The sequence below is a fragment of the Rhinolophus hipposideros genome, assembly GCF_964194185.1.
Source record: "Rhinolophus hipposideros genome assembly, chromosome: 2".
In the NCBI taxonomy this organism is placed as follows: domain Eukaryota; kingdom Metazoa; phylum Chordata; class Mammalia; order Chiroptera; family Rhinolophidae; genus Rhinolophus; species Rhinolophus hipposideros.
The window spans coordinates 38,262,223-38,288,526 of NC_138048.1; the positions used below are offsets into that span (position 1 = coordinate 38,262,223).

General features: G+C 36.2%; 1 protein-coding gene and 1 pseudogene across 2 annotated transcripts in view; both read right to left on the reverse strand.

Moving 5' to 3' along the window:
• LOC308510048 (protein DEK-like) overlaps positions 1 to 26,304 on the reverse strand; it is a 383,434-nt pseudogene that overhangs the window by 252,066 nt on the left and 105,064 nt on the right. The window lies entirely within an intron of this gene.
• LOC308503338 (large ribosomal subunit protein P1-like) lies at positions 7,003 to 7,380 on the reverse strand (the record flags this gene model as incomplete). Its single annotated transcript, XM_081062662.1, has 1 exon — positions 7,003 to 7,380. The coding sequence occupies one exon, from the start codon at positions 7,378 to 7,380 to the stop codon at positions 7,036 to 7,038; it is 345 nt and encodes a 114-aa protein (XP_080918788.1). The 3' UTR covers positions 7,003 to 7,035.

The window sequence follows — 26,304 nt, forward strand, 5'->3', positions numbered from 1 at the left end:
CAGCTGTGAGGATGATATACTGAAGGAAGACTGGGCAGATACCAGAGCCCTGCTAAAACAAGTCCTGCTCTATAGGATCAGTCCCTGCACAACAGCTCTTCCATGGTAGTCACAGCCAGTCCTTACAACCAGTGGTGCAAGGGTCAATCCTGTCCACTCACGTGCAAACAGCAACCAACATTAAACTAAAACATGAGGGCAAACACAACCCACACAATTCAGGTGAAAAGGAGACGGCATCACTAGGCCTCACATGGCACCTACTATGTAGGGCTACTCTACTATGATTAGGAGACATATGTACCTACCTAACACTTAGAAATAAACACAGGGAGGCAGCCAAAATAGGGAGACAAAGAAACATGTCCCAACTAAAAGAACAGAAAAAAGCTCCAGAAAAGGAACTAAACAAAATGAAGACAAGCAAACTACCAGACGCAGAGTTCAAAACACTGATTGAAAGGATGCTTCGTTATCTCAGTGAGAACTTCAACAAAGAGATAGGACACGTAAAAATGGAAATAGAAAGGATTAAAAGAACCAGTTAGAAATAAAGAATACAGTAACTGAAATGAAGAATACATTAGAAAGAATCAACAGTAGAATAAATGAAACAGAAGATAGATTCAGTGATTTAGAAGAGAAGGTAGCAGAAGACACCCAATCAGAACAAGAAAAAGAATCCAAAACAATGGGGATAGTTTACGGGGTCTCTGGGATAAAATCAAGTGTATCAACATTTGCATTATAGGGGTACCAGAAGGAGAAGAGAGAGCAAGGAATTGAGAACTGATTTGAAGAAATAATGACAGAAACTTCCCTAACCTGGTGAAGGAAATAGACATATAAACCCAAGAAACGCAGAGTTCCAAACAAGATGGACCCAAAGAAGCCCACACCGAGACACATCATAATTAAAATGCCAAAGGTTAATGACAAAGAGTGAATCTTAAAAGCAGCGAGAGAAAAGAAGTTAGTTACCTACAAGGGAGCTCCCATAAGATTGTCAGCTGATATCTCAACAGACACTTTACATGCCAGAAGGAATTGACAGGAAATATACAAAGTGATGAGCAGCAAGGACCTACAAACAAGGTTAGTCTACCCAGGAAAGCTATCATTTAGAATTGAAGGATGGATAAAGAGCTACCCAAACAAGAGAAATCTAAAGGAGTTTATCACCATCAAACCAGTATTACAAGGAATCTTAGAGATGAAAACGGAAAAAGAAAAAAAAAATGAAAAATGTGAATAATGCAATACAATAACTATATATCAACAATTATTTTCATATAAATGGATTAAATGCTCCAATGAAAAGACATAGGGTGGCTGAATGGCTAAGAAAACAAAACCCTTACATATGCTACCTATAAGAGACTCACTTCAGATTAAAAGATCCACACAGACTGAAAATAAAGGGATGAAAACAGATATTTCATGAAAATGAAAACAAAACAAAAAGAAAAGCTGGGATAGCAATAGACTTTACAACAAAGGCTATAACAATCGACAATGAAGAATCCAGTAATCCCACTTCTGGGTATTTGCAGAAACCCAAAACGCTACTTCTAGGGGGACAATGAGCATATGGATGTTCATTGCAGCATTGTTTATAATGGCCAAGATGTGGAGGCAGCCTGGGTGTCTGTCCATGGAAAAATGGATGAAGAGGAGGTGGTACATATATACAATGGAATATTGCTCAGCCCAGGGAATGGGTTCTTGCCTTCTATAGAGTCATGGATTATATTGGTCTGAGTGGAGTATGTCAGATAGAGAAATACAAATGCAATGTACTTTTGCTTATTTATGTAATCTAGAGAGCAAAATAAACAATCAAAACAAACAAACTCATAGATACAGAGAACATTTTTATGGTTGCCCAATGGAAGGGGGATTGGGAAGGTGGGTGAAAAAGGGGAAGGGATTAAGAAATACAAATTGGTTTTTACAAGGTATTCATAGTGATATAGGGCATATAGCATAAGAAATGCCGTTGATAATATTGTAATAACCATGTATGACATCAGACGGGTACTAGATTTGTCGGGATGATCGATGAAAGGGGTTGGGAGCAAGATGAAAAAGCTGAAAGGATTAAGAATTATAAATTGGTAGGTATAAACTACTCATGGGGATGTAAATTAAAGCATAGGGAATATAGCCAATAATATGGTAATAAGTAGCTGTAGTGCCAGGTAGGTACTAGACTAGTCAGAGTAGTCTTATATAATATGTAACCATTATGCTGTACACATGAAATTAATATTAAACGTGAATGTCCAAAACAATTAAAATAAAAAGAAAGTGGGAGGTAATACTAAATCCTTGCCCCCAGAAAAAATAAAAAGGAAAAATAAAAATGTTTTGTCCAGTAGAAAACACATCAGCCACAACATGACCAAATTATGTCTCCCCCTCCTTAAAATTCTCCAGTGGATTTCCATGACTCTTAGAATAAATGACGGATGTCTTCTTTATCTGTCCCTGTCTACATCTTTGATGTCGCCTTCTGCCACACGCCTTCGTACCTTAGGACTATCGAGTTGCTCTTTCCTCTTCTTGAAAGCTCTTCCTCTGCGTCTTTATACAGATCCCTTCCTCAATTCTTTTAGGTCTGTCCCCAATATCATCTTCTTAAGTAGACCTTTCAAATACTTTCACCTAAAATATGCCTTAGTTATTCTCCAACTCCTTAATCTAGTTTTTTTTCATAGCACTTAAAATGCCTAGTAATATATTGTGTATTTATTTATTTACCAGAGAGCGATGATTTTCTGTAGTTCACTCCTGTATTCCTAACATTAGGGCAGTCTCTGGTGTGTGGGAATTGTTTAGCACATATTTGTTAAAAGGATAAAGGATTGCTTGACTCCCTGCGATAACAACCTTAGCGCGTGCCAGTTCTCATAGAGCTCATTTTCCTCTTCCAAGGATTACAGTGCTTTCTCTCTACCCCACACTTCTTTTTATTTTTTTCTTTTTTATTTATTTCTGGTTTTATGTATTCATTTTTCATTTCTGAGGCTTTATAAAGTGATGACAATTTCCATGGTACTCATAGCCCAACTCTCTATATGTCTCAATACGTTTGTGTTTCCCATACTGGAACTAAAGAGAAATGCTATCCAGAGTTTCTATGTTGATTTCTTCACAGTGATCAAATTCTGCCTGTTGTTTGTGATACCAGTTCAAAGCATCGATGCAGTCATAAGAGATTGTGCCTCCCTCTTCCCCTCTCTCTCTTTCTGCCTTCCTCCTCCTCTCCCTCCCTTATGGAATAGGCATTTGATAAGAAAATACAATCTGAAATAATCTGTGAGAAATACCCACTAAATGGACCATCAACATATTTGAAGTTTTGCAATGTGTCTCTATCATTATTTTCACATAAGCAGGAAACAGAACGGGTGATACTGTTCATGTGGACATTACCGATGCTATTGCTAGTACGTAGGATCAGCATCTGTGGTCAAAAGGAATTTGTCACTATGCCCTTTACATTTCAAAGTATTATAAAGGCTCATCCACTAGCTGTTAGCCTTTTACCCCTCCACACCAAATATGCTCTTCAGAGATAGCTCTGTTAGAGATCTCTGATAGAGAAGACATGATCATAATTCTAAGGCTGTTTCTTTGAACAATTTCTTCTTCTGAAGGAACATGTTTCTACTAAATTTCCCTAGAGGAAGGAGCAGTAAAAGCTTGATGCCTTACATTTCCTGATTTTAGGAATGACTGGTTATATGAGGACCACAGAAATTTAACTCATCAGTTTTTGTTTTACCACTTATGAAATATAAAAAGGTGAAAAAATTATTTACCAATTTCTATTTTAGTTCTTGGCCACAAGTAGCCCAGGCTCTCCTAAACATTACTTGAGAGAATAACACCTATAAAGGAGTATATGTTTCAGTTAAAATTTTTATAAGTAGATCCATTGTTGGGCAATTTTCAAAAGTGAACATTGTGCCAGGATTGTGATATGACCTATAGTGGAGGATTTAGACACAGGAATCAGAATTTATAGTTTTAGACTTGTTTCAGTTCATAACAGCCAACAATTCTTCCCAAATTCAGAAAACTTCCTCCACATACTCCAAGTGTTTCTTGCATTATCTCATAAGAAACACTTATTTTAGCTGGCTGTGTTTAAGTAAACATCAATAGAGATTTTATCAGCTTAAAAGAAGTCTTTATCAATTTGAAAAATACAACTTTGATTGCATTACAGAAGTAATCCCTAATAAAGTTATTTGCTTTATGATTTCTCTCTCTCCCCCACCCCCCACACACACTATTCAGTTCATAATGCAAACAAAAACCTATAGGCTAAAATCAAAGGTAATGTCAACATTTTCCTAAGTGCCATAGTGAAAATGTCTCATTGCTTATACCAGTTTTATGTCTTCAACAAAAAGTCATTTGCAACATAGTCAATGGCAGCCAAATGTTTACCAGGTCTGTTGTAGATACATCCTTCTATTTTAAAGCTAGAACTTAAACCAGAGCAGATTCTTAACTCCTCAAACCAAGTCAAAGAATTTTCATATGTAAGGAAACTTGATTAGTAAAAAAATAATAACATATTAGCAGGTATTTAAGATCAGTACTACATTATTCTATTTTGTATACCATTGGACTGTTAAGAGCCAGAAAGGGAAAAGGTACATAACAAAGCTTTGAATGTTTCCAACCTTATTTAAATGTAAAGTAGCAATCAAACCTAAGGCATATATATTAAAGATGGCACGTACACTTATTTTCAATAGCCTTTGGGCTCTCCTCTTTGTCACCTCTGAAAACCTCACCTGTCACTCTCCCTTCTCAACATCATGAAAATTGACTGTCTTCTTTACTATTCTTTCTGCTCTTTTTTTAATTGTATCCTGCAATAACAGAACAAAAAAGCAGTACTAGTACACCGCCCTACCATACTAAAACATGAGCTGTTATCCATCCATTGAATGAACATTTTCTTAAGAATTAGTGGTACTTGAAAAGTTACTTATGCAGAGTTTATGTAAGAATACAATGACACAATGGCAGGATTAGAAAATTGATAAAGAATAAAGACAGTTGGATGAATAAAGTTGTTAATGAACAAAGAAAGTGATACAGAAAGAAGAAAGAGTATTCATAGAAATTAGGAGAAAATAAAACCAATATTCCCTTCTCCCTAGTAAAATTGGTTCAGATTATTGGCAAATTGCATATATTTTTTTTGAGACCAGGAAAGACAACTGCTTAAGACTGCAGGTCAACTGCGTAACTGACAGAAGTCTTAACGGACAGCAAGAAGCCCCCAAACATCTTTTTCAATGACTGCTTCTTCAGATAGTGAAACAATACTTAAGTAAACCAGAGGTGGTCAATATTTAAATTATGTATTATCTAATTTGAGGTTGAAAATACTGTAAATATAGTGATGAAATTATAAAATTTATAACATGGATCATGCAAGCCGACAATAAGATAGAACTAATATTATGCCTGAAAATGATTCAATAACTCCAGCATAATACAACTAGTGGAGTGTCTACTATTTATAAAACACTGTGTCAGACACTCAGTGGGTGTGACAAAGATGAATGAAGTATGAACTTGGAATTAGTAAAAAATCTTCTAGGAAATTTTGAATTCACATACTTGAAGTCATTATAAATTCTAGCAAATGATCCATTCTCCTGCTTTCCAACATTGATGTTCAAATATTCAAATAAATATTGATGAAAATATTTATAAAAATATGAATATTTTGTCTGCAGATCATTCCCAGGGGAAAAAACAAAACAAAACTCTGTTGTGTTGTAATTTGTTTCCAGAGCTCGTCTAGGAGATGGCATACACATCTTTCTCAGACTAATTTTCTGTAGGGGAAGAAGAATATGCCATGGTTAGGTTGAATCAACACTTAATAAATATTTAACAACTTATACTTAGCAGTGAAAGAGCCATCTACACATTTTGCATAATGACTGTAATGCCTGAGAAAGATGATGAGTTCATTGGAGGGAAAGCAGGAAATATCATAAAATTTATGCCATTAAAGACTTGCTATGGGATTTATCATGGAGAAATGCCATGGGAATCAGTTTAGCACAAATAAACCTATACTGTCATTCAACTAGTTTTCTGGGGTTTCTTATACCTGAGCATTAGAGCATTAGAGCACGTGATATATTGACGTGAATTTAAATATATTTGATAAATAAATAAATAAATATTTTTATTTTTTTATTTTTGTGTCTATATATATAAACACAAACACACACATACATATCAGTCTAGAAGGTGAAGTGTAAACAAGGCAAGAAAACCATCATTTTTCATCTAGTGAATGTAAAAATAAAGTTAAAAATTACTTCTGGTTCTCCAATCATTACTCCTTTGTCTTTTCCAGTCTATTCTTTTTCTAGGTGCCTCGTTAATTTTTGGTGTTCCCATATTTCTGTTTTAATGTTTTTCTTCTCATGCCATATTCTGTAGAATTTCATTTATTTTTCTGTTATTTTAAAAAATGACAATCGATTTGTCTTTTCCAAATCCTGAGGCTTAACACAACCCAGGTCATTAATAGAAAGAAATTATGCAGATCTCACCTTTAAAGGAGAAAATTAAATTCTCCCTGAAATTCTATCCCTTGAATTGGTTGTTTACCCATCACTTGTAGACTGATGATTTATACTCCTAGCACTAATTCTTGCCTGACTTTAAGTCATGCATTAACATGTTGAATAGGATTTCTGACAGGTTACGTAAAAGTCAAAATATCCAAAACTGAACTGGGCATATTTTGTCCCCATCACTCTAATAAAACACCAATATAACTTGGTATTTATACTTTCCCTTCAACTTTCCATGTTCTATTAATTAGTAAGACTCATAGATTTTACCTCTCAAGTATTTCCTGGATACATTCGTGCTCTCTGTCCTCATTGCCACATTGCCATTGCCACAACTTTAGTTCAAGCCCTTATCTTTTTTTTTTTTTTCAGAGTTCAGCTTTTTATTGAATATGTTACAAGAGGTTTAGTCAAAAAGACCAAAGCCCATGTCATCATCAGACTCCTCAGATTCTTCTTTCTTTGCTTCCACTTTCTTCTCCTCAGCTGGCGCAGCAGTGGTGGAGGGGGCAGGACCTCCTGCTGGGGCAGCGCCAGCTGCTGGGGCAGGTCCACCAGCCCCTACATTGCAGATGAGGCTCCCGATGTGGACATTGGCCAGAGCCTTTGCAAACAAGCCTGGCCAGAAAGGTTCAACATTTACACCGGCTGCTTTAATGAGGGCATTGATCCTATCCTCCGTGACTGTCACCTCATCGTCGTGCAGGATGAGGGCCGAATAGATGCAGGCTAGCTCTGAGACGGAGGCCATGCTTCAGGCGAGTGCTGCCGGGCGCGGTGCTAGTCGCCGGATGAAGTGAGGGCCTCACCACCACGCGGCCTTAGCTTCCTCGGAAGGACCGAGCACCTTACTGACAACTGAGGAAAGGGGCAAGCCCTTATCTTTTACCTGATTTCCTTTCTCCTAGCTCCTTCATCCCCAACCTCTATCCATCCTGTACTATGGCTGAAGTGCTGTATCTCTTTCAGAGGATATAGTTTACATTTCTTAACAAGGCATATGAAAGCCTCCATGATTTAGACCAGCATCCATAAATGTTCCCACTTCCTTACTCAAAGCTTCAGTAATTAAACTGCTCGATGCTCCCTGCTCTATGCACCCCCTACCCCACCAACACAAACACACACAAGCACCAAATATTTTGTACTTTGGTGCTTCATTATGTTATTTCCTCTTCCTGGGCAACCGTGCTCCCATACATTCCATAAACTTACTCTTCTTCTTTGGGACTCTTACTCCTCCTTTAGGACTCAATTTGCATTTACTTCTTCCAGAAGGCCCTTCCTGACCCTTTCCTGCCTCTGGGGTTCTTCCTCATCACACTGGAAACTCCTTGAAGACTGGGACCATTCCTATCTCACTAGTGCTTTTCCAGTGCTCCACAGAATCTGTAAAATAATTGATCAGCAAATGTTTAAACAGTGCGCTCCAAAGAGGATAAATGGAAGTGACTAGTAAATGGACAAAAACTAGTCAATTACGGAATCCAACCCTTAAATTTCTGCTATACTCTTTATATTCACCACCTCAATGAGTATGGCTTCTCACTTCTCATTTCCAGACCAGTGATTCCCATAGATATGGCTCTAATCTTTCTCCAGCTTCTACTTGGGTGCTGGACGTCTCCCACTTGGATGATGGACTTTTGTCTTCCCTATAGTGGCATCACCATTCTTCCATCTTGATCTTTTAATCTGACTTTTTAAAAGTATCACCTGTCCTTCCGACAATCTCATCAATAACAAAGTATATTATTTTCTTGTAGTATTTTTTTACCCTGAAAATCTCTTTCCTTCCCTTTCTCCTCTTTTAAATATATCGTAGGCTGATCTGGGTCCAATGTTACTTTCCTTCTTCTTCTCCTTCTCCTTCTCCTTCTCCTTCTCCTTCTCCTTCTCCTTCTCCTTCTCCTTCTCCTTCTCCTTCTCCTTCTCCTTCTCCTTCTCCTTCTTCTCCTCCTCCTCCTCCTCCTCCTCCTCCTCCTCCTCCTCCTCCTCCTCCTCCTCCTCCTCTTCCTCCTCGTCCTCCGTCCTTATTCAATACATAAACTCCCACCACTCCCCACTCCCAGACAGCAGGATGGTTTTTCACTAAACTGTCTAAAATTGTCTTTCCTAAACTCTTTCTCTAAATAACGCATACTATATAGTTCATTTCCATCCCTTCTTTCTACCTCCTCATTCTCTTTTGTTCTTTCTTTAGCTGTCAAGAATTCATACTTGAATTGTACGCACAATTTAAAAAGTCACTTGGGGTTAAATAATCATTAATGAATTAATGGAAACAACACATTCTCGGTTCTCTCTTAGGGTCAGCGTCCCTTGGCTCTCAGATCTACGTCATATGTATTCATGTTCTTTGCCTCTGCTTTTGTGATGATACCTTTAGCATATCATAATGTTTGCTAATTAAAACAAGGTTAATTCGTTCTTTATCACCCTTCATCTAAGGAATCAGGTAGCTGAATAGTGAATATAAGAGGACTGCTACTAAAGAAGTTGAGAAAAAAATTAGAAAGCCATAGATAATAGTGTCTTGAAAATTTACAGTTCAGAATAATCCTGATATTTTTTGTATAATAAACCATAACTATTCCAGTTTTGCTTTTTTGTACATATTGATTAATATTCAATACTGGGGGGAAAGTTTTGAACTTGCTTTAGTAAACAGATTTATTGTAAATCTTTTGGAAATGATTTAATGTCCATCAAGTTAAAATAAGACTAATTGGGGTAGCTTCACAAGGGAGAGGAAATTCATATTCGTAAGTATTAAAACTCCTCAAAGGGTTTTAGTTAAATTCAAGACTGAGCCAGAGGTCCAAAATAGAAGTCCTCTCAGCCCAGTTACTACCTTTTGCTGATGCTTTCTCTGTGGTTACTCTGTCTAGGGGAGAAGATTCTAAAGCTGGAAAGACTATTTGCTTTTTAATAGCTAGTTGGCCAGACCACCGAATGCTTTACAATGCTATGGCTCTGAATACAGTTCAGAGTATTAGATTAATGGCTTTTGCTTTGACCAGCAAGAACAGGAGAGTTAGGAAATAAAAAGCAGGACCCCTGTTTTCCCCATTGCAGAATTCTTTGTTCTCTGAACCACAGGGAGGATTAGTTTGAATAGTGCTGTGTAAAATGAATTCAGTCTTATAGATCCTATCACTTTTTATCACTCCAGCATGGGAGGGTTCAATTTAATAAGACATGGTATTAACTGTATTTGCTTTTTTTAGGACTTTTATATAGATTAGCAACCCTGGACTATTTTTTTGTTTGTTTGTTGTTTTTTTTGTTTGTTTGTTTTCTTTCTTCCTCTCTTTCTTTATTTCTCTTTGACAGATGATAGTGTGATTACCACTAAAGGGAGGTAATGGCAGCAGGGGTGGAGGGGATTTTGAAGGTGCAGCTTTGATACATATCTGGGATTTGGGACTCACAGGAAGACACTGTGTCCCACGTCCTTTGTTGGGGGATCTGTCAGAGAAGTCTCAGTGGTTTCTAGTTTCTGCCTAATGGAAAATAAGCAGAAAAGATCTCTCTTTGGTTACACTCTGCTACTAAGTTGTGTATCAGTCGATCTGCAGTCTCACAAACAGAAACTGAACTGAACACAAAAAGCAATTTTCCTAGTTTAGATCCTGGGCCCCCATCCTCCGTTGCAACAACCACCTCTTTTCCCCAACCTACTCACAATCTCAACCTCTTTTTAGTATTTAATTTCCTTTCAACAAACATTTATTGAATGCTAGGCATTGTATTAAGTGTTGAAGGGAACTAGGAGATGAATACAGAACCTGGCCCCTGCCCTTGTTTTCATCACTTTAAAAACACAATTGTGTCTCATAGAGTGATTTATTTGTTTAGTAATCTAGATTAGCAACTAGCCACACAAAATACAACTGGACGCATAACTAAGTAATGACACTAAATATAGCAAGTCTCAGGATACAGTGTCAGGTAACAGCATAAGGTAGATAGATAGGGTCCTCAGCAACACCTGGACACCAAACAACTATAGTGAAGATGTTATCATGTGGATCCTCCCAGGTGACTTTAGTTTATACTGTTATTTAGAGTTAAAACACACACACACAGTGCTTCTCTTTGCAACTGGATATACATGCCCGAAGATATCCAAATGAGTTGATTAGCATCTGACATTGAATAAATTAACAGTTTCAGACTATCTTTTGTTAGTTTATATAAACTGTGATTATCGAAATTGAAATGAACCAAGCCTGTTTTATTCTTTTGTCTTGTTAAGTAATGATGCTGATGATTTGCATAAATCACCCTTTTGTCCTGAAGAGATTTAGAGAATGAATTACACAGATATTTTCTTTTCTGCTTATATTTAAGTTGTAGAATATACAAATATTAGCATCTTTATTTTAGAGATAGAGAAAATGAGACATTGAACTGTGTAATGACTTTGAAAAGACAGGCGTTTAGGATTAGAATTCTTAATTTTAGAACCAGGATCTACATTGGAGACAGAAATAGATTGTCCCCAAAAGACACTTTTGCTACTGTTCTTTGGTTTTCATCAGCTTTCCGGGCACATTTACGCATGTTCAAGAAATTACAAGAACAATGTGGCTGCACTGGGCAAGGGAGGGAAGGGATAATGCCCCCCTCCCTTTGTTTGGTAGAGTAGGTTTGATAAGAAGGAAGTTTGGGATTAAGAGGAAATCTTTTGAGTATAAACTGGTACTTTCTTCCCCAATTCATTGCATCAGAAAGACAACATAAAATAGTCACTCCTGGCTACTAAGCCCGACTTTTGTCTTCTCATGGTTTGGAGTCTAGATCTTTTAAATAGAGCCTTTTCATGTGCTTTCATTTTAAAAGGCACACAAGTTAAAAATTGGCTACATTTCCAAGATGCTGAAACAGTTTTGTAAATTTCATGAATTGTTTACACTTTTCCCTTTCATACTTCCAAACAGTTTGCAAATAGTTAAGAAATTCAGTGACAGTTTTAAGCAGCCTGCTGTTGACGCGGTGTCTAACATGTTTTGACAGACATGGGAGCTTTCCAACATGAAATTGCTGTTGTGTTTCAGCACAGCTCAAGTTTCAACTACCTGCATTAGAAACAAATGCAAGATATTTTCTTGGCAACTGCCATTGCTTTTGGCTTTTTAAGAAAAACAATGCAGGTCTGACCAGTAGAAGAAGGAAGGAGTGGTTATATCATAAAATAAAATAAAATAATAAATGAAATAAAATAAAATAAAACAAGTAAAAAGTAAAGTAAAATAAAATAAAATAACCACATAGATTCTTAGGCCTGAGAAGGATTTCAAATAAATACTCAGTCAGTCCCCCTGTTCCCAAGCAGAATTACATCCACTTCTGGTAGACATTCATTTGCATGTCCTGGCATCAGCTTTTTCGCCAGTAGGGCCTCATCTCTTGGATTATGTATTATCTGTAAAGGTATCTTTTAAAATCTAAATAGCTGTGAGGTAAAGTAAGATTTAATGAAAAGAGAATAGGATCTGGAATCAGAAGGACCTAGTTTCATGTTCCGACTTCTTCTCTGACTCTGTGTACAATTTATAATAATTCTTTAAATCATCTGAACCTCATTTACCTCATCTGCAAAATTGGCATGAACAAATTTATAAATTATTGTAAGGATTAAATAATATAACCTATCTCAAGTTTCTAGCATACTATTTAGCACCAGATATGGGTGTTTTGTTTAATCCTCATATAAGCAGGATGAGAAAGACGCTGTCTGTATTTCTTAGAAGAAGACTCTGAGGTTCAGAGTGGTGATATGGTTTTGTTACCAAGGGGTGAAAGTCCCCTTTTCGAGAACCTCAAGCAGGGTTCTTTTCCTGTCAAGTGTCTTGAAGCCAATTAATGAAACTGAAACTGAGTGTGAATAGAGTAAGCTTTTATTTCATGGCCAGAGAATGGAGAAGCGGGAGCACAGCTCTCAGATCAACTTCTTATCCTTTAGCGGTGGAGAGGGAGCTAAAATTGGATAGTAAGAATGAAGGGGGAGATTTAAATAAATAGGTAGGAGGACTATTCATAGCATTTCTAGGGAAAGGGGCAGCAGCTTTCTCAAGATCAAGAATCCATCCTCTTTTTGTTCCTTTTTGGACTCTTCCAGCCATTGTAATGGCGATTGCCAGATGTCATGGCACTGCTAGGAGTGTTATTTAGCATGGAGGTTATATTATAATAAGCTTTAAAATCTTTTGGAGGTCATTTAGACTCATCTTGGTTTCAACTGGTTTCAACTAGTGTTGACAAGTTCTTAACTGTGGATCACTGGCTTCCCTGTACTCAGAGATGGAGAGAGCGGGTGACAGGGTCAGCCAAGCCTCTTAGGCTTTCAGGCAGGCCCTGCAGGCCTGTCACAGGGCAACAGTTTCTCCAAGTTCTGAAGTTAAGTAAACAGGAGTAGATGGGATAGCCAAGTACCATCTTACTTATCAAAGTAAATAATCTTTGTAATCTTCACATATTTTTCAACTCAACTTCATCCCTCAGGCACCTCTGGGTTAGATACGGTGTCCAGTATAGTTCATACACCAAAAGTAAAGGAGGCAAATAAATATAGAACCAGGATCACCACCTTAACAAATAGTTCTGTTCTTTATCATTATTGGACAAGAATTAATGACATGCATTAGTTGAATTTTAAACTTTAATTTTTTTATGATTGTGCATTAAATTTAAGCCTGTCTTTCCTGTTAGACTGAAAGTTTCAGGAAAGTAGTCCCTGACACATAGTAGTTATTTATAAATATTTAAATGAATACTGTTAGTTGAGAAATAAAATTTTTACAATGGCATAAAATTCCACTTTTTTCAGTATTTTTTTGTTTCTATTTCAGGAATTTTTCTTTAGAATCTACATTTTATTTCTTTCATAAATAAAATAAATTCTTATTGCTAAGGAAGATTCAGAAAATATAGACACGATAAAGAAAAAATATATCATCTACCATGTCAGTTTGATGTTTTGCTCTTTTTTTAAAAAAAAAAAATTATTGGGGAAGGGGAACAGGACTTTATTGGGGAACAGTGTCTACTTCCAGGCCTTTTTTCCAAGTCAAGTTGTCCTTTCAATCTTAATTGTGGAGGGTGCCGTTCAGCTTCAAGTTGTTGTCCTTTCAGTCTTAGTTGTGGAGGGTGCGGCTCAGCTCCAGGTCCAGTTGCCATTTTCTAGTTGCAGGGGGCACAGCCCACCATCCCTTGCAGGGGCTGCAACCTTGTGGTTGAGATGACACATTCCAACCAACTGGGCCATCCAGGAGCTCAGCGGCAGCTCAGCTCAAGGTGCGGTGTTCAATCTTGCTTGCAGAGGTCGGAGCCCACCATCTCTTGCGGGACTTGAGGTTGAACCAGCAACCTTGTGGTTGAGAGCCCACTGGCCCATATGGGAATCGATCCGACAGCCTTCAGAGTTAGGAGCATGGAGCTCTAACCGCCTGAGCCACCAGACCGGCCCAATGTTTTGCTCTTTTTAAAAGTTGAAATCAATTTTAGGTAGACTTCAGAAACTGTAGATTTCTTGGTCTAACCACAAGGCTCTTCCCATTACAAGAGATAAAACTTAATAATGACATTGTTTGCTTTAAAATTTCAGCAAGATGGCACAAGGAAAGATGGCAAAAACCCCTTCGTGTATTTTCAGTTTGGTTATTGTTTGGTGAGATTTGGTTAGTGACACTCCTTTCATAGATCTTATAATTAGTTTTTCATTCTGCCTATTGATTTTCTCACAGTGAAGCAGGAATATTTGTTTTTCTAGTAGATATTTTAATACCGCTACTGTGTTCAGATAAATTTTGAATCATCTTTGAACTATCCAAAAACTTCAAGTAATTTAAGCATACTACATATGTAACTAATATTTTAGCTCTGAACACTTTAAAATTTGACTGGAAATATATTTCATTTGCTTTCATACACGGAACAAAAATTAGTTTCAATATTAAATTATTAAATCATAGTTTTTAACTTCAGAGCTTCATAATGGCTTATGTATTTATTTGTTTGTTTGGGCGTGGGGAGTATAATTGTTTTAAAACTTGTCAATTATAATTTTTTCCATGATGTATTTTAAAATGCATTTGTTTTAAATAATTTCGCTTTGTTTTCTATACTTATTTTTGAAGTATAGAACTTTTTTCAGTTATATTTTTGATTCATCTTTTGACACACTTCAATTATTCTCACTTCTTAGAACATCTAAACATCTTTTTTTAATGTTGATTTTTTAAAAATAAAGCGGTACAGTATACAGTTAAAAAATCAAATATAACTAAAGGGTTTACATTAAAAATTAGCAGTTCCTTGCCTCTCCCCTTCTTCGTCCTTTCCTACATTCAATTCTACCCTTATTTAACTTTTAGCTATAAATTCTGTTATTTACTTCCATATTTTAAAGTAACATTTTTATACTGCTATTTATTAATGTTTCCATTTTAAATAAAAACTATTTATTGGCTACTGCCATCATCTTTCCCTTCGTGTGGTCTTCCAAAAATGGTTTTGTCACAGCTTTTGGTTAAATCAACAGTGTTTATATTACATGATTATGAAAGTATTAGTCATTACTGAGCCAAAGAATGCACTATTATTTCAATAATATACTACTTTTTGTTTGTCCTGGAGTTGATAATTGCTTTTTGTTTTGCATAGTTTTCTGTGTGCCTATCAATAATCCTTTATTAAATGCTCCAACAGATCTGGGAAATGCCTAGTAATAATTTTTCCAAAACTAAAATATACCAGAAAGTCTATAGCCCCATTTGTTATTCTTCTTGGAAACTGCCCTCTCCCAGCTCTCTAACCTCATGCTGTAATATGCACTATTGCTTTCCAGGCCTGTAGCACAGCTGCTGCCCTGAAATTTCTTGGTAAATCTTCTATATTGAACCCACTGCTTCCTGTATACCATGTCTACAATTTTCTTTCATTTGTTTTGCCAAAATGTATTCTCCAGTAACCTCCCAAGAAGAAGGAAATGGGTAGTAAACTTTTGAATTATTAGGTATCTGAAAACATCTTTATTCTGTCCTCCCACTTGATTGATAGTTTGGATGGGAATAGATTACTAGTGTAAAAATTATTTTCTCTGAGAAGTTGGAAGGCATCATTCCCCAATCTTTTAGTAATTCAGTGTGGGCTGATGAAAATTCCAAATGCTATCATAATTCCTTTTCTTTTAATTATGTTTTAGTTATTTGTTATTTTTGGAAACTTTTAGAATTTCCTTTTATGCCTGTTGTTCTGAAATTTTTATTTCATTCATTAGTCTAGTCAATTTGTAAAGTTTTCATATGCACAATTTATTTCTCTCTAATTTTTCAGTTCTTTATTTTGGGTGTGGTGTGGGGATAAAATTTCATAATTGTTGGATTTTGAGCCTTCCAGATTGATCCTCAAAAACTATGATAGTTTATCTAATCTTTTCCATATTCTTTTCAGACAGATTTACTTTGGGTGTATACAAAGCTTACAATTTTAAATTTTATTTATATTTTAATTTAAAGGTCTGTTTATTATCTTTTGTTCTAATAGCAGTTATGTTTATCTGTTTATTTAAGACACGGTGTCTTCTCTTGATGCTGAATACATAGTATATATAATTTTCATCTGCTCTCTTTTTTCCCCTCCACTTTTATTTCCTTTTCTTACTTCCCACTTTTTCCGTTTTGTTGTAGTTTTTGTTTTGAATTCCTTTGGCTTCTCTTTTTTACACTGAAAACATTCTTTAAATAACAGTTGCTCTTCATCTGTCCATTCATATTCCAGAGGCATCAAAAAGTTCAGTGGAAGCTGAGCATCTTCCTGGGAGAATGAGCTTGGTAGTTGGCAGAATAGTTAACTCTATACGGAGTAAGAAGAGAGCCAGCCTTCTAATGGATGGACCACACGATGTCAAAATGAGGACTTCTTTTCTCGGGCTGTACAGTTACACCCAAAATGTTCCCTTTTCCAGCTTCTTGTGGAAGGATGCAGACAGAAGATCCTTACATCCAATTTCTAGGCAAAAGTAGGAGAAGGAAACCAGGAGTGTGCAGTAAATGGACTTTACTGCATCTCATTTTCACTCCCACACAGCCTTCTGCTCTCCGCTGTGCCCCTATCACAAAGTCTAGAGCCTTTCAGAGAACAGACATTGGTTGTCCTGCCAGTGCAGGGGGATGTGGGAATAATCCTCTGGCTACTGGCATGGAGAAAGGGAACTGGGATGTTCCAACTGCCGTGTATACCATCTTCCAGCTAATCTATCTTTTCAGTCCTTACCCCTCCTCCCTACTTCCTTGGTGCCTCCACTAGTTAAACCTTTCAAAGGCTTTGGGGCATATTGCCTCATTGTTTCACAGTTTATCTTCAGGTACCCAGATTATTATTTACTTTATCCAAGCAAATTAGTTATTATGCCTTCTGCTTTCTGTCTTCCAGATATTTATTGAAATCTTTTGTTTATAGTTTTGTGTTATTTGTCCTGTGGGTTAATAAAAATTTTTATTTTCTGCTATGTAATTTCTGCATTTTACTGCCAAAACCCCAGAGTGTAATGGTGTCAACCATCTCTCTTTTCTTTTCATCGTGTTCTTTTTTCAAGGTATTTTGGTCTATTTTCATAGAAATCTTGTTCTCATACATCCTATTCTGATTCCCAAAACATTTAAAAAATGTCTTTGTCTCCTGGTTTTTACAGGCAATCTCTAATTTTGGCTCTTTAGTGTGATACTAATCATAATTTCTCTTGTTTTGCAGGATTTTTGAGAACCTTGTTTTGGTTCTTAGTTTAGCCACATTCTGTTTGGCTGTTGTTTGAAATCTCTCCTCAAGTTGATGATATCAGGCTTATTATATAGTTCTGAACAGGCTTGCCTGCTCAGTTCACGCTGTTGAGCTGTGGTGGGAATGTCAGACACTTCTCACTACGAAGTGCTTGAACTCTCCCTGTAGAGGAAGTACCTGAAAACCACGATTTCCAGCATTCTTCCTGAGTTTTCCTCTTTTCCTTTTCTCTTTGCTTTCCTGAGGTCATCTACAGCATTGCCCTCCTCTTCTTCTTGTCAAATAGTTTTCAGGGATGTACTTACTGTCTCTTTTCGGCTAGAATTGAAGTGTTCATTTACTGGTATGTTTGGGTGTATCAGACTAACCCTGGAGGACTGTCAGACAGTAATCACACAATATCACAGATGGCTCACTTTTTCCAATTGTCAGAATTGTATAGCTATTGCCTGTCTGTGCTCTCAGAAGAAAGAGACAAATGGTGGAGGTAATTCCTGTTTTTCTAGTGCTGAGCATAGCACTAGTGGAGTAATGATTGCAGTTAATCATATATAAAATGTAATAATTATGGGAATTCCCAATGAATGTTGGTAATGGTGATTTTTCTGCTTAATTTTCAGTGTTGTTTCAAATTTTAGTCACCTCAATATCTTACTAAATAGTTTTAGGAGGAAGTCAGAAGTTCTTATTAAGTCTTTTATTAGACATCCCTTTAAATGGTAGCTTCATGTAGTTTTACTAAATTTAAAACAGTAATCTTATGTACAGTCTTTTCATTTACTCATCACATATGTTAAGTTCTGTTTAATAAGGGTGAAATCAGATTTTGGAGATAGTTTCTAATAGAATACAAAAATAATTGTGTGGTAATTTCTTACTATGTATCAAGAAGGATAAAGCTCTTAATGTTATGTAAAACTCCTAGAGCAAAATATCAATTTCAGTGCTTTGTAAAAAGAAAACTCAGTATGTATGTAACTAGGTGGTTAGAAAGAGAAAGTGAGCAGATATAGGGAAAACACATTAAAGTTTTATTTTTAAATTCTACTAGGGTCTATTTGAGTATACTTTTTCGCTAGCTAAGTTTGAAACTGCTATTACAAGCAAAATTGAAAATTTAAAAAGAGAACAGATTATGTCTTATAAAGGTATAAACAACAAATACCTAATGGAAAAGCTTTAGCAGACAAAGTTTCTCTGAGAGTTGTTTTCATTGACCTGTATTAGAGTAAAAATATCAGTATTATTGTACAGTTGTTAAGAGCACACACCTTTAGTGTAATGTAAATTATCTGATTCTCACTTTTCTCCTTTGCAAAATGTACAGTCGTTTAGTGAGGATTACATAAACTAATGTTACAGCATGTGATAGCCCTTGGTGTACAGTAAATTCTTTAAAAATGTGGTAGGTTTTGGTAAAGTAGATTCTGTGGATTAATATTCTGAGAATTTTTTTTTTCATGGATTTCAATTTGTTGATCTAATAAATGTATTTTCCCCTCATCAGTTTTGTTAGCCAATGCCATATGGATTATCTGCTCCTACTTGCTCCCTGGAACTAATAAAGGAAATGATGTTGCTTTGATTAGATCACAATGAGCTTTATATCCAGCATTCCTGGAATATTGAGAGTGCATAATAAATATTTGTTGAATTAATTAATACCAAAAATTAAAACAGCCCTTCTTTATTTATTCGAACTACTTGATTTGTATCTGTAGAATATCTGGATAATGCTCAAGGATTAAAAGTTATCACGAAACCTCACTCTCCATTATTAAATATAGATGAAGGCTATTGATACAGATAATCTATCCATGCAATTATAGGTTGAGAATGTTTCCCCTATTCTTTAGGCAGAAGACAAGTTAGACTTCTTGAAAGGATTCCCTCCAATTTTCTTTAAAAATCTGTAATGGAGAGTTTTATACTCTTTGTACCTCTGTCCAGTAGGTGATACTCAAGGCACTGGGCTTACTGAGGGTTTAAAGAATTATAACACGTAATTCCTGTCCTATAAAGCTTGTGAGACATTTGGAGATATAATTATAGAACTCAAAAGCTTTCTGTGCAGTAATTAAATATAACACACAAACTTTATTTACATATAAAAGGGATAGGATTGGACAAAAAATATTTCATAAAGAAATTGAACCTTGATTTGGGCTTTGAAGGAAAAGTAACATTGACTGTATTTTAGTAAAGGTGAATGGGAAGAAGAGGAGAGAGTGAGCAAAATAAAGGAGGCAGGGATAGGCATGGCACATGCAGAGTTCTTGAAGTTATTATAAATTTGTGTTCTATTTGAAATGGGCATTGGTTTCTTCTATGTGAAGTTTGTTAGCAGTGAGCATATTTTAATTTGATGGTGTTTCTGAGTAATTATATGAGTATATTGCCATTAAAAATGTTATGGAGGAAAAATTTATTAACTCATGTGAAAGAACCAAAAGTAGAATCCAGGCATATCCAGGTGCTCAGTAATTTTTTTTTTTTTCCCTCCAGGTTTTTCTTGAATTAGGCTGAATTTTGACTTTTTCTCTTTTCCTGTAATCTTTCATTGGAAACCCACTTGAAATCATGCCAGAAAAATAAAACTAGAGGTGATTCTGGAGACCAGAGTTGGGTTCCCTAGGAAGCAGATTATGACATGAAGATGAGAGATAGCCCAGGAAGAAGGAACCTTAGTTGGGGCAGCTTTCTCCAGCTGAGGGCAATTTTTTGAGACTGAGGTGTCTGAGCTGTTAGCACTCTTCCAATTTCTGGAGGCACATGTCTATCCGTCCTGCAGGAGGTTCTGGCCAGCACATCAAAACATCTACTACAGGAGGTAAAACCATTTGGTGGAGATGTGGACGTTAAAAGCACTGTTTTGCCTGGATACAAATTCAGATGATAGTGTGGATCACTCAGGCAACTTGCCAATGCCAGTTTCCAAGGGCCACTACCACTTTGCTGGAATAAAGAAGAGCTATGGGGCCTATAATAGTTTGCTTGGGCTGCCATAGAAAATACTTCACACTAAGTGGCTTCAAAAACAGAATTTTATTTTCTCACAGTTCTGGAAGCTGGAAGTCTCAGATCAGGGTGTCAGCCAATTGATGATCTGGTGAGAGCTCTCTCTCTGGCTTTCAGACAGCCACCTTCTGGCTATATCCTCACATGGACTTTCCTCAGTATTTGAGTATGGAAATAGAGCTCTCTCGTGTCTTTTAAGCACACTAATGCTATCAGATTAAGACCCCACTATTATGGCCTCATTTAAACTTACTTACGTCTTTAGAGGCTCCATCTCCAAGTATAGAGATAGGTTTCAACATCTAAATTTGGGGGTGGGGGCACATACATCTATAACAGGGCCAGTTAATGGAGATTTTCACATACTTTTTTTTAAATTAAAGTTTATTGGGGTGACAATTGTTAGGAAAGTTATATAGATAATTTTCACATACTTTTCTTCATGAAACTGAAGAAATATAAATGATTCCTGCTCCCTAAAGAAGTTGGCATTTGTGTTTGTTTTGTTCTTGTTGTTTCTAAACCTTGACAAAAAACAAACAGATAAGCAACAAAAAAATAACACTACTCCCCCACTTCGATCAACCTCCTATGAGTTTTTCATACATTGCCTTTTTAAGTTGCTTGAGTGGCCTGGTTGCTGCTGATTACATGTGTAATTGAAGAATTGCCATCCTTGGGGTTGAAATCTATTCAAGGCAGGTAGTTTCTTTCAGGAGGACTAGAAGGGAGCAGATTTGGGTTCATTTGGGATAATTTCAATACTGTCAATGAATTTTAGTCCAATTTTCTTCCCATCAAAACTTGTTGAATATAATAGCCATTCATTTAATCAACAGTGTATTTTAAGTGACGACTACTATGTACTCCATGTATTTCAATGTATGTTTAATATACCAACCATCACCATTCACAATTATGGGCATAACTTATGAAAATAGAACAGTCTCAAATAGTTCTTATGTTTAATTTCTAATTTAAAATTAACTATTATTAATCAGTGCCAATATTAAAAAGTTTTTCTTTTTTCATTATGTATAACATGAAAATTCCTAGAGTTGTAGCTGGAAGTAGCACTAATTCGCTCTACTTTTCAGAGATGGGGTATAGATTATAAAACATTTAGTTGAATTGATTAGTAGTTGTGGAAAATAAATTTTTGTGATTACACATGTTGCATTAAATTGAATCTTTTATAAGCATATATATCACAGTATGCCTTCATAATACTTGACCTTTTGATAACTATCAAGCATCTGCTCTGCTCAACTCTTAATGGACTGAGGGGAATTCACTACTTAAAAGGAAATAGAGCTCTCTTTCTTCCTTTTGAGTGTTTATGTGTCAGTGCAATGTAGAAAGACAGCTATTCCTTTGATATTTGGATATAAAAGGAAAGGAGACTGAATATCTTACCCTGTAGATAGTGAATAAATGTTTTTTGGGGGCTGGGGTTGGGGGTTAAGGAAGTGTTTAGATAGTGGATGCAGAATTGAGATGAGAAAGTGGAGTGAAAATTATACTACAAAAGTCTCAGTATTAATTGAAGCTTTCATGTCCTGTTTGGCTTTACTTCCTCTTTTGTGTTTAGCAGCTTAAATATGATAATGATAGATAAGGTTTTGAGACTCTCCCCTAAACCTGAACCTACTGGAAAGTTGTTCTTAAAATCCACAGCACACTGTCTCCCAGGCACAGCATTGAAAATAGAATCACATTTTAATCTCCTGTTTCTGGAATATTTCAGCTGGAGGGTAGAGAACAATTCCGTTGTTCTCCTCTATGACAGCTTTATGTGTTCTTTAGAGTATGATGAACAGTAGAATTTCTTTCCTTCTCTTTTATTCATTTCTTCATATGACAACTTTTAAAAATTTACAGTTGAAATATGTGACTTGTCACATCCAGGCACTAACATTATCTTCCTATTGAACATGGAACATATCTAGTCATACTTAACTGGATTCTGACCTGAGGGAGAAAACAATCAATTTAAGTTCATCTTTTGTGAAGTACATGTGAACTAGTTGGAATTCAGTCCTCATGAGGGTGTTCCAAAAATATCATCAATTCTAAACACTCGTTTATGTTTGTGGTGCAAATATCGAAAACCACATGTTATGCTGTGATATCTATATTTCTGTATATATATTTTCAAGTAATATGTCATCCAGAGAGTAACACGTTGTATGATCAAGGGCTAAAATTTGTGAAACAGCTTTAAATCAAAGAAGTTACTCAGAACCAAAATAATAAGGAAGATTCACAGAAGAGTGAGATTAAGAGTAAATTCTTGCACAAAAGAAATATTTACCCTGAAAATGAGGGAACAAACTAAATGTGGGAGTAGGACTAATTAGACTATATTTCAGAAGCCCTGAGAAGTTTGGTCTAATTCTCAATTGCTTAGAGACAGTGCTTGAAAACAGGGCCTGTATTTATCTAGTTCACCATTTTACTTCCCACACCCCATGAAAAATGGGTTCTCAAGAGATATTTGTTGAATGAATAAATGAATGTAAATTCAAATAAGAGAAAAGCTAGAGGGTGGGTCAAGATTATTTTCTGACTACCTTTAGATAAATATTTGACTTTGTAAGGGATGCTTGGCAGTCATTTCATCTAACTGACCACTTACCCTCTTCTGCTTGACAGCCATATATGTTAGTGACTTGATGTTCAATTCCTTTTTCATCTACAATCTTACAACCTCAAGCACATAATGTCATTTTGCCATGAGAATCATGTACAAACTAGTGTTGTCTTTGATTGAACTTTTGAGTGTGAGAGGTTACTGATATCCAGAGCCGAGAGCACAATCCAAAAAGAAACTGAAAGAACAGGGGAAAAAAAGTTCCCAGAAAACAAGACGTTTTCTTTTGGTCTGTGCTTCACACATCTTCTCACACCAAAGATGTGGTTAGATGTCAAATTGTTACTTCATCATGAAAGAGTTTTGTTAGCTGGGAGAGCACTCAGGCAGGTCAACAGAAATATACCGGAAGCTGACTGGTACTCTAACCCATGTCTAAACTTCATTCTCAAGGCATGTATGGAAGCAGCTTTGGCATTCTCTGATTCAGGTAAAACAATGAAAGGATGTTACACCTGCCTTACTCTTTGTAAAAGTTTAGCAACCCACCAGAGGAAGATTACTGTAATAGATTTTTAACAGTTCCCCCTTGTATTTTTTATCCACTCTATTTTTTCCCCTCGAATGTTGTCAGATGCATGGTTGGAAAAGAGAAATCTGATTATATTGGCCCCACTTGAAAACCTCCAACGTATTCCTGTGGCCTTCAGTGTAACATCTAATAAAGTCATTAGAATAGAGTACAAAACTCATGAGGCACCCCACATTTCTCTTCCCTCCTTTCCTATAATGAGTACTTATGGAGTACCTGCTATGTGCTTGGAACTGGGCTCATTGCCAAAAACCTGATGATGAATAAGGAATACAGATAGACTGGCAGGGGCGTTTTCCTCTATTTCTCAACATAATTTCAACGATGTTTACATGGGCCTTTTTGCCTTTTTTTGCATGTAATCTTTGTCCCTGCCTCTTCATCTCCCCATTTTTTGCTTAATTCTTACTCATTCTTAAAAATCCATCCCGGCCCCTGCTCCTTTCTAGGACCTGCAAGCCAGATGCACATACTCTGCATTTCTACAGCACATTACGTTTTCTCTCTCATGGCTCTGTGTGACATGCTTTTCTCTGAGAGGAAGCCTGTTTTTCATCTTTATTCCCAGCAACTTGCACAATGCCTACTATATAGTAGGTACTTAATAAACATTAGTTTACCTCTTCTATTAGCTTAGAGGTCATCCCTTCATCAAATCTTATTTTTCAGATGATTACTTTGACGATGTAGATTATATTCATTCTCTCAGCAACCATTTCTTGAAAATCTGCTATGTGTCAGTCATTACATGGGCACATTTCACTCCCCATTTCTTCAGCAACGATGCTATTGAAGAAATGGAAGCTTGGATGTGATGTCGGTCTTAAAGTTCCTATGTGGCAGAAAAGCTTCTTACTCAGTTTTATGTGATTCCAAAACCTATGCTCTTTTTTTATGCCATGCTTTTTCCTCTGGGATAAAGAATAATCTCTGTAAATTTTATATAGCCAGTAAGAAGATACTACAGTTTAAATTCTGTCATAATAAACTCTTTAAGACCTCCAGATTCATTTGTCATTTGATCATAATGAGCATATTGTTAGAAATTCGTTTTGCAATTAGGATCTGAACATAGGCACTTAGGAGTTTTTGTTTTTTTGGTTTTTCTATTCATTAATAAATTATTGGATGGAAAAACAAATTTTTATTTTTCTTTCTTTTTTTTTTCTTTTTTTTTACCCACTAGAGGAAAGAGAAAGATTCAACACAAACTGCATTCCCATTCCTTCCTTAAACTTGTGGATTGAAAGTACTAGTGCTGGTTTGTTTAGAGAAGCTGTTTCAAGTTTCTCTCTTCAGTCACTTGTCTAACAGGGGCCTATGGGGAAATTTTTTTTCCTGTTTCATCTTCATGTTATGAATTTTATATACGTGCAGAAGCTTACTTGGTTCATATATACTGTGGTAAGAAAGATATGTCGGGAATGAGGCAAAGAGAAAAGAGTTAAGCTACAGCTGATTTTTACCAGTGTTTGTGCAGCAGATTATGGATGTAAATTCTTTGACATTCTTTCGAAAGAGTAGTGAGGTTTATTTCTCCTTCCCTTGAATTTGGGCAGACTCTGTGATTGGTTTGAATGATATAATTTAGTGGAATTGATACTATGGTAATTTCCAAGCCCAGGCCTGAATACACTGATAGTTACTACTTTTTGTTTCTTAGAACTCTCACTCTTAGAGCCCTGCTTTATCATGAGAAAAGCTCCACATGGTGACCATGTAGAGTGTGACTGCATAGAGGGTAGAGGGGGAAAGGTGCTCACTGAGCCAAATCTTCTAGATATCCTTGCAAGAAGCCAGGCTTGGAGCACCTCCCCACCCCCACCACACCCATCCAACCCCATCCCAGACCAGCCACCAGCTGAATACCACTGAATGACTGCACTTGATGCTACATTCTTCTGGGAACAGAAGAATCTTCCAGATGAACCCTTCCTAAATTTTAAAACTATATTAACCCACTAAAGTTTGACATAGTTTGTTGGCAATAATAGGTAATCGGAACAGTTTATATCTAGCCATCAATTAACAATTACTTTAAGTGATCCCATATCTACTGCAGGACTCATTGAAGCTCATTGGATCTATTATAGATTCCTTTTCTTTGGTGGTCACCAGAGTGTGTGTGTGTGTGTGTGTGTGTGTGTGTGTGTGTGTGTGTGTGTATTTATTTATTTATTTATTTATTTAGCCTACATATATGAGCTAAGGTGGAAGGTATGTGTTACTTGTGTGTTAAGTGTATTAAAAAGTAAATACATAAATACATCTATATGTATTTACCATGTGAAATTTTCCAAGCCACATTTATATCTATTTTCTCTATGTATCCTTACCATATGTCTGGTAAGTTCATTTGTCAAGTCTGTTTTATGCCATATTGTAGATGGTGAAGCTAAGGCATAGATAGGTTACCTTCTGTGAAGACATAGGTAAGTTTCTCAGAAAGCACTTTATTTTCCCTTTGTATAATTCTCAAATTTAATTAATTTTAGGATGATTATTTGTTTAATATCTGTTGTATCAATTAGATTTTAAGCTCCAAGAGGTCAACAAACTTTTCTGTCTTATTCACCACTCTATACTTAAAACTTAAACCAGGGCCTGACTGAGAAAATACTCAATATTATATTAATTGAATGAATAAATTAATACAAAATAACAGAGCTGTGACTGACACTTAGACT